This window comes from Molossus molossus, unplaced genomic scaffold (genome assembly GCF_014108415.1).
Source record: "Molossus molossus isolate mMolMol1 unplaced genomic scaffold, mMolMol1.p scaffold_m16_p_5, whole genome shotgun sequence".
In the NCBI taxonomy this organism is placed as follows: Eukaryota; Metazoa; Chordata; class Mammalia; order Chiroptera; family Molossidae; genus Molossus; species Molossus molossus.
Window position 1 is genome coordinate 61,927,551 of NW_023425388.1, and position 9,750 is coordinate 61,937,300.

The 9,750-nt window shown below is 38.9% G+C and overlaps 1 protein-coding gene across 2 annotated transcripts in view; it reads right to left on the reverse strand.

Moving 5' to 3' along the window:
* Positions 1–8,039, reverse strand: part of UMPS (uridine monophosphate synthetase) — a 32,818-nt gene extending 24,779 nt beyond the window's left edge. For both annotated transcript variants that reach the window (XM_036243701.1, XM_036243700.1), the window contains exon 1: positions 7,867–8,039. In XM_036243701.1, coding sequence (XP_036099594.1) covers positions 7,867–8,022 — 156 coding nt within the window. In that variant the 5' untranslated portion in view covers positions 8,023–8,039. The remainder of the gene's footprint in view (positions 1–7,866) is intronic.
* Positions 8,040–9,750: the final 1,711 nt, after the last annotated feature.

Genomic DNA, 9,750 nt, shown 5'->3' on the forward strand with positions numbered 1-9,750 from the left:
TAGCCAAAATGGTGAAACAAAAAAACAAATCCCAAATGAAAGAACAAGAGAACTCTACTAAGATAAGATAAATGAAATGCAGTTAAGCAAGTTATCAGAGGTAGAGTTCAGAGCCATGATCTTGAGGAAGATCAACAGGATGAGTAAGGACATCAACACCATGAGTAAAGATATAGAAACACCAAAAATCAACCACGTGGAAATGAAGAATGACATAGCAGAAATAAAGAACACATTGGAAGGACTAACCAGCAGAGCAGAGAAAGCTGAGGACCAGATCAGTGACTTAGAAGGCAGGGTAGAAAAAAATCAACCAATAAGAAAACCAAAAGGAAAAAAACAATTAAAAGACAGGAAGACAGCTTAAGAGAACTGTGGGACAACTGGAAACATAATAACATTCACAACATAGGATTCCCTGAAGAAGAAAATGAGCAAGGCTTAGAGAATATATTTGAAGAAATGGTGACAGAAAACTTTCCTAACTTGTTGAAGGAAGAGGCATTCAAAAGTTCAAGAAGCACAGAGAGCCCCATGTAAGAAGAATCCAAACAGGCCCACACCAAGACACATAATAATTAAAATGCCAAAAATTAAAGACAAAGAGAGAATCCTAAAGGCAGGAAGAAAAAAGCAACAGGTTACCTACAAAGAAACCCCCATAAGGCTATCAGCTGACTTTTCAACTGAAACACTACAGGCCAGAAGGGAATGGCATGAAGTAATCAAGGTCATAAAAAACAAAGATCTGAATCCAACACTACTCTATCCAGCAAGGCTATCATTGAAAACAGAAGGTCAAATAAAGAGCTTCCCAGACAAAAAAAGGCTAAGGGAATATATTAGCACCAAACCAGCACGGCAAGAAATGTTAAAAGGACTGCTAAAATTAGTAGAAGAAATAGAAATAAAAATATAACCACACTAAAAAAAAAAGGCAATAAATAAGTACATATCAATAATCACCTTAAATGTAAATGGACTGAATGTTCCGATAAAAAGACACAGAGTAGCTGACTGGATAAGAAAGCATGACTCATCTACATGCTGTTTACAAGAGACCCACCACACAACAAAAGACTCACATAGGTTGAAAGCAAAGGGATGGAAAAAAATCTTCCAACAAATGAAAAAGAAAAAAAAGCTGGGGTAGCAATACTCATATCTGATAAAAATAAATTTCAAAATGAAGACCATAACTAGAGACAAAGAAGGCCACTACATAATATTGAAAGGATCTATCCAACAGGAAGATATAACCTTGATAAGCATATGTACACCCAATATAGGAGCACCAAAATATATTAAAAATCTTCTGGAAGACTTCAAAGGAGAAATCGACAGCAATACAGTCATAGCAGGAAATTTCAACACCCCGTTGACATCACTGGATAGATCCTCTACACCAGAAATTAGCAAGGAAACAGAGACTCTAAATGAACCACTAGACCAAATGGATTTAATAGATATCTACAGAGAATCACACCCCAAAACTACAGAACTCACATTCTTCTCAAGTGCACATGGGACATTCTCAAAGATAGACCACATGTTAGGACACAAACTAAATCTCTACAAGTTCAAGAAGATTGAAATTATATCAAGCATTTTCTCAGATCACAATGGCATGAAACTAGAATTCAATTGCAACACAAACGTGCAAAGACATTTGAACACATGGAGGCTAAATAGCATGTTATTAAACAATGAATGGGTTACTGAGGAGATCAAGGAAGAAATTAAAAACTTCCTGGAAACCAATGAAAACGAACACACAACAACACAAAATCTACGGGATGCAGCAAAAGCAGTTTTGAGAGAGAAGTTCATAGCACTACAGGCCTACACCTCAAGAAACAAGAAAAATTTCTAATAGACTATCTAACCTCACAACTTAAAGAACTAGAAAGCAAACAAAAAGAAAACCCAAGAGCAAGTAAAAGGAAAGAAATAGTAAAGACCAGAGCAGAAATAAATGACATGGAGACCAAAAAAACAAAAACAAAACAAAACAAAAAAATCAAAGGATCAATGAAACAAAGAGCTGGTTCTTTGAAAAGATAAACAAGATTGATGGACCCTTAGCTAGACTCACCAAGAATCAAAGAGAGAGAGAAAAATTACACAAAATTAGAAATGAAAGAGGAGATAATAACTGACACCACAGAAATACAAAGGGTAGTTAACAAATACTATGAACAATTATACGGCAAGAAATTGGACAATTAAGCGCAATGGACAAATTTCTAGAAACACATAGTCTCCCAAAACTGAACGGGGAAGAGATAGAAAACTTGAACAGACCAATAACAACGAAGGAAATTGAAGATGTAATCAAGACTCTCCCAGCAAACAAAAGCCCAGGCCCAGACAGCTTCACAGGGGAGTTTTATCAAACATTTAAAAAAGAACTAATACTCATTCTCCTCAAACTATTTCAAAAAATTCAAGAAGAAGAAAAACTTCCACACTCATTTTATGACGCCAGCATAATTCTAATTCCAAAACCAGAAAAAGACACTACAAAGAAAGAAAACTACAGGCCAATATCCCTGATGAACATCCTGAACAAAATACTAGCAAATTGGATCCAGCAATACATCAAAAAAATTATTCACCATGACCAAGTGGGATTCATCCCAGGGATGCAAGGCTGGTACAATATTCGCAAATCAATAAATGTGATACACCACATAAACAAAATGAAAGATAAAAACCATATGATCATATCAATAGACACTGAAGAAGCATTTGAAAAAATCCAGCATCCATTTCTGATAAAAACGCTCAGCAATCTGGAAATAGAGGGATCATATCTTGACATAATAAAGGCCATATATGAAAGACCTACAGCCAACATCATACTCAATGGACAAAAACTAAAAGCATTTCCCTTAAGAAGAGGAACAAGACAAGGATGCCCACTTTCACCACTCTTACTTAACATAGTACTGGAAGTCTTAGCCACAGCAATCAGACATGAAGAAAAAATAAAAGAAATCCAAATTGGAAAGAAGGAAATGAAACTGTCATTATTTGCAGATGATATGATATTATACATAGAAAACCCTAAAGACTCCATCAAAAATCTACTAGACTTAATAAATGAATTAGGCAAAGTAGCGGGATACAAAATTAACATCAATAAATTGAAACAATCCAATTTACCATCATGGCAAAAAAAATTAACATACCTAGGAATAAACTTAACCAAAGAAGTAAAGGACCTATATGCAGAAAACTACAGGACATTGAAAAAAGAAATAGAGGAAGATATAAAAAAATGGAAGTACATACCTTGTTCATGGATTGGAAGAATTAACATCATTAAAATGTCCATACTAACCAAAGCAATCCACAGAGTCAATGCAATCACCATCAAAATACGAAAGACATATTTCAAAGAACTAGAACAAATACTTCAAAAATTCATATGGAACCAAAAAAGACTCTGAATAGCCACAGCAATCTTGTAAAAGGACAAAGTAGGCAGGATCACAATACCGGGTATCAGGTTATACTACAAAGCTACTGTAATCAAAACAGCCTGGTACTGGCACAAGAATAGGCACATAGATAAATGTAAAAGAACAGAGAACCCAGATATTGACCCAAAACATTATGCTCAATTAATATTCAATAAAGGTGGCAAGAACATACAGTGGAGTAAAGACAGCCTCTTTAATAAATGGTGTTGGGAAAAGAGGACAGCTACATGCAAAAAAAATGAAACTAGACCATCAACTTACACCATACACAAGAATAAACTCTAAATGGATAAAAGACTTAAATGTGACCCATGAATCCATAAAAATCCTAGAAGAAAATGTAGAAAACAAAATTTCAGACATCATGTGCAGCAGAATTTTCACTGATACATCACCTAAGGCAACAGAAACAAAGGAAAAAATGAACACATGGGACTACATCAAACTCAAAAGCTTCTGCACAGCAAAAGATACAATCATCAAAATGGAAAGGCAACCCACTCTATGGGAGGGCATAATTGCCAATGATACATCAGATAAGGAGTTAATTTCCAAAATATATAGAGTGCTCATACAACTCAACAAAAGGAAGACAACCCAATTGAAAAATGGGCAGAGGAACTAAATAGACACCTCTCCAAACAGGACATACAAATGGCTAAGAGACATATGAAGAAATGCTCAACATCACTAATCATCAGAGAGATGCAAATCAAAACAACAATGAGGTATCACCTCACAACTGTCAGAAAGGCCACCATCAACAAATCATCAAACAACAAGTGTTGGCGAGGGTGTGGAGAAAAGGTGACTCTATCTAGTACACTGCTGGTGGGAATGCAGACTGGTGCAGCCACTGCGGAAAACAATATGGTGTTTCCTCAGAAAATTAAAAATTGAATTACCATTTGTCCCAGTGATCTCACTCCTAGGAATATACCCTAAGAAGCCTGAAACACCAATCAGGAAGAATATATGTACCCCCATGTTCACAACAGCACTATTTACAATAGCTAAGATCTGGAAACAGCCCGAGTATCCATCAGTAGACGAATGGATAAAAAAGTGTGGTACATATACACAATGGAGTACTATGCAGCTATAAGAAAGAAAGATCTCTTATCCTTTGAGACGACATGGAAGGACCTGGAAACTATTATCCTAAGCAAAGCAAGCCAAGCAGAGAAAGACAAATATCATATGATCTCATTTATTTGTGAAATATAATGAACATAACAGTCTGAGGAACACAGTAGTCCCAGAGACGTGGAAATAGGGTACAGACTGACAATCGCCAGAAGAGGAGGTGGGGGGGTGGATAGATAAACCACAGAACTTATATGCATGTACGCATAACCAATAGACATGGACAACAAAGCTGGGGACTGGGCAAGGAGGGTGTCAATAGGAGAAAAATCTGTAACAAAAATAAATAAAAATATAAAAAATAAAAAGCAATGGAAAAATATTCTCGGGTGAAGATTAAGAACAATAACAAGAACAAAATGGGGGAAGTTCTTTCACAGTGTATCCATAATACCAAATCACCAGATGTACACCTTAAACATCTTACAATTTTGTATGTCAATTATATCTCAATAAAGCTGAAGTTAAAAAAAAACTACCATCTGACTCAGCAATTCCCCTTCTGGGTGTTTATCTGAAGAGTTCAAAAAGATATCTGCACCCCTATGTTCACTGCAGGATTATTTACAATATCCATGATATAGAAACAACCTAGACATCCTTCAACAGATAAATAGATAAAGATATAAGTGAGCCAGAGAAAGAAATACCATATGATCTCACTTCTTTGTTGAGTCTAAAACAAAGAAACAAAAAGAGAGAGAGAGAAAAAGACAGACCAAATTCATAGATATAAAGAACAGACTGGGCCCTGGCCAGTTTGGTTCAGCAGTTGAGCGTCAGCCTGGGGACCAGAGAGTCCCGGGTTCGGTTCCTGCTAGGGGCACGTACCACAAAAACAAACAAACAAACAAAAAGAAGAGATTGGTAGTTTCCAGAGATGGGCGTTGGGGGTGGTGTAAGATGAATGAAATGGGTGAAGGTGGTCAAAAGGTACAGACTTGCAGTCATAAACGTCAAGCACAAAAGTGCTTCAATCCTTCTTATAATAACCACACAAACATAAATATACAGCACAGCAGCTATAGTTAATAATAATACTGTATTGCACATTTGAAAGTTGCTAAGAGAGTAGACCATAAAAGTTATCACCAGAAAAAATATCCTTCAAGTGTGTATGGTGATGGACATTAACTGGGCTTATTGCAGTGATCACTTTGTAATATATACAATTATTAAATCATGTTGTATACCTGAAACTAATGTAATGTTGTATGTCAATTAGACCTCAAAAAAAAAGTCATTTTGGAAGAATACAAAAATGTTAAAAAAATAAAAGTTTCATAAATATAGAACCTACTGTGAGATACTATTTTATAATATCCTTTCCACATAAATCATCAGATTTTAATGTTAGAATGCATACTCCCACTCACCACCTTATTTTAAAAAAGAAAAGTAAATAAGCACTCAGTTGCTTAATGATCACAAGTCTTCAACATTTTTGCTCAGGTATTTCTAAAGATATGAGAAAAATCTCTGAATATTTTAAAGTTGCAAAACATGTAACTTATAGAGTACTGAAAACATTAACATTATTCTAGAACTGTTACATCAATCTTTTAAGTAAATACAATGGGATCCAAATGCTATAGTGATTTGATACTTAACATCTCCATTAAAAAAAGAAAGAAAATGCTAGACTATGATAGTTGGAAAAATGGACATTTTGGAACTCATATTTTCATTCTGCTATTTCCAAATAATTTTATTCTAATGCAATATATATTTATGCCTGAAAAACTTTTACTGATCATTCTTTACCAGTTCTTCATAACAAAAATACGTAAATTGAAATTTAAAATTGTAAATTAAAAATAATTTTCTGACTGTAAGTCTGTTAAAAATTCTTCTGTATTGAGTTATTATTTACAATTTTTATGAGCATGAGAATAAAATTAATTAAAACATATTCGCAAATTTTGATAGAAGCATGAAAACTGATTTCAGAAACGCATTTCTTAGTGGCATGAATGGTACCTTCCCCCCCTCACATTAGTTTGTGTATCTACTGTAGTTCAATATTACTTACTTCTAGGAAGTTAGAGTTTAGTGTAAATTCTACTGATGTTTATGGGTGGAAATATTGAGAAACCCTATTAGTATAAGGTAGACATGAAAGAAGTTCTGTCACACTCAGGCCTCTCAATTTTTAGACTCCTTCCAAATTAACTACCAAAAATCACACCCACACCAGGATCTAGTATCAAAAAATAATTTAGTCACCTATCAACTGACGAATTGTTAAAAAACACCAATTTTTCATTAGAAGGCCCCCTGGTCATTCACTTTGTCAACATTGATGAGAGGCACCATAGCAAGATAAGGGTAGTGAGAGAAGTCCAACCCATTTCAACTAGCGCTTCAATCCTTTTTATAATAACCACACAAAGGGTGGACATAAAAGCCGTTAAGTGACGGGGAAACGTGTGTCTTCTAGGCAGAACCTACGTGATGACAGACATGTTCTATATCTATACTGTCCAACATGATAGCTACTAACAACAAGTGACTATTTAAATTTAAAAATTTATAATGCTCAATATTCACATATGGTTAGTAGCAACTATTAAACAGCATATTTAGACCCTTGTACTCAAAGTGCGGTCTGCAGCTTTGGCTGGTGCATAACCTCAGGCCCTGCCTCGGATCTGCTCTATCACATACCTTTTAACAAAATCCCCGGGTGACTCATATATACCCGAAGTTTGAGAACCACTGTGCTAGTAACCTCCAGTTTGTAGAAAGTTTTTCCTTACATTGACCAAAAAAAAAACAAACAAAAAACAACCTGCCTCTATGACATGTACACCCTCAGGTCTTAATTCCTGCTCCTGGTTACAAAGTGCAAAATCAAAACCCCGTCCAAGCAACAGCCCTTCCAAGTATTTGAGCAGCTTCTAACCCCGCCCCCCCTTTCCTCTTTTCCCCACATCTGATTTCCTCGAGGTTAAATACAGAGAACTCCTAGTTCTGTGCGAGACAGGGCCCCAGACCGGCGTCCCGACTCTCGCAGAGCACGTGTCAAGCTCGGTGAGTAAAAGAGCAGGCTGCTCTCTGGGTCCCCAAGAAACTAGGAGTTCTGGCCTCTGGGCTTCTCAAACTGACTTCCAAGGCCGACAGCAGGGTGGAGCCTCCTGCGTGGCTTCTCTGCTCCCACTCGCAGCCCCAGTCCTGTCACGCGCCTCCATCTCCGCCAGCAGCCTAGTTCCTCCCTTTCCCCGGCTCACACCTGACTCAGAAGACGTGGTCGAGACACGATGCCCCGCAGATCTATGTAGACGGGGGAGGAAAGCCCGCTCTTCAGCACGAAATCCCCAAACTTGAAAGCCTGCACGTCGTACAGACTCGTTACCAACGACCCCAAAACTGCAGGGACGGCCGCCATAGCGCAACGGACCGCATTCGCGCCAACCGCCCAAGTGCGCGAGAACGGCCGCGCTCGGGGACGTCATCGCGGAAGCCCCGCCCCTTCCGCCCCCTTTTCCGGCGGCGGGGTGACTGGGTGCAGCTTCTGCGGCGCTGGTAGCTGGGGTCCGAGTGGTGGTGCATCTTGCCTTGCTTGTGCTGGCCACCTCTGCGCGGGTTCAAGGGGTCTTAAAGCCCCGAATGTTGTGGCAGGACGGAGTCAAAGAAAGACCGCTAGAGAACTGAAGTCCAAATAAGAGCCGTTTATTGGCCAGCGAGGTCTGATTCCAAACACCCCTGTGGCAGAGCCTTTGGAGATCAGCCCGACCTCCTTACACACACCTGTTAAAGCTTAAAACCATGCCCTGGCCGGTTTGGCTCAGAGGTTGGAGCGTCGGCCTGTGGTCCAGAGAGACCCGGGTTCGGTTCCGCTAAGGGCATGTACCTCGGTTGCAGTTTATCCCCGGCCCTGATTGGTCGTGCGGGTGGCAGCCACTCGATGTGTCCCTTCACATCGATGTTTCTCTCTCTCTCTCTTTCTCTCTCTCCCTCCTGCTCTATCTGAACAAAAAATGGAAAAATGTCCTCGGGTGAGAATAAAATAAATAAATAATAAAAATAAAGCTTAAAACCACATTCCGCTATGCACTGGGGCATAGCAAGCAGGCGCGTACAGAAGCGAAAATAGGCAGTTAGGCAGTTGGCTAACCTGGGAACCTGACATTTCTTGGTCCAGTGTCTGGGAACCCGACATTTCTTGGACAGCAGGTATTTCCATCTACTAAGGTTATTTTGATCTCTATCCTGTTAATTAAATTCCTTACAAAACAGGTTCAGCTAGAGGGCACACAGTGATTTTACCAATCATCAATTATGGAGCTATAAACATGTCAGCACATTCCTCGCTGGTTTTTAGGAGGAATCAAGTTGTTTCCTCATCATTTCCAGTACAGATATGTTGATTGTTGTAACCCAGGAGATCGACCACACTCAGACTCAATTTTTCAATTTTGGGGGATGTTTTATTACCTGCACAGGGACTGCAGCCAACCTACACAGAGGAGAACTGCAGCCCCGAGCTCAGGGGGAGGGTTGCTTATATAGGGCAGGGGTCATTCAAGAGTTTAGCAGAGCAAGCAAGCTGCTTGTACAGAAGTGGAGGCAGTTAGCGATAAGATAAGCAGGAGGGAACGGAGGTGGGAGGGCTGAGGCGAAAGGGAACTGGGTCAGCATACATCTATCCTGCTATTCATTCCATTATCCAAGTTTTAAAAACTAACAAATTCGAGAGGGATATCAGCAGTCAGTCAGGTGCAATATACACATGTCTAACAGTTACAGTTTTATGGGGTAAAGGGAGCTTCAGTTTCTCCCTATCAGTTTCTTTACAGAGCATGCAGGACACTCTGGCCTTGGGGCCGTTTCTGTCCTCCCTTTTCCTGAAGGATGTTGCTTTTCAAATTCCCAGTGAAGGTCAAACTCTGGTTAATTTTTATGGGGCTAAAGCCCTCTATAACATTCCCCATTGTTCATCTTGCTGTCTCTGAGGTTGTTAATTAGGGCAGCTCAAAGACAAGTTGGATTCTAAGGACAGTGAGCTACAACAGATAATGGGTCTGTAAGACCATAAGTTTCACAGCCTGGATTCTTTTTCTAGCATATGCAGCAAAGCAATTTATGACGCAAGGTCCGAAAAACAGTCCTAGGA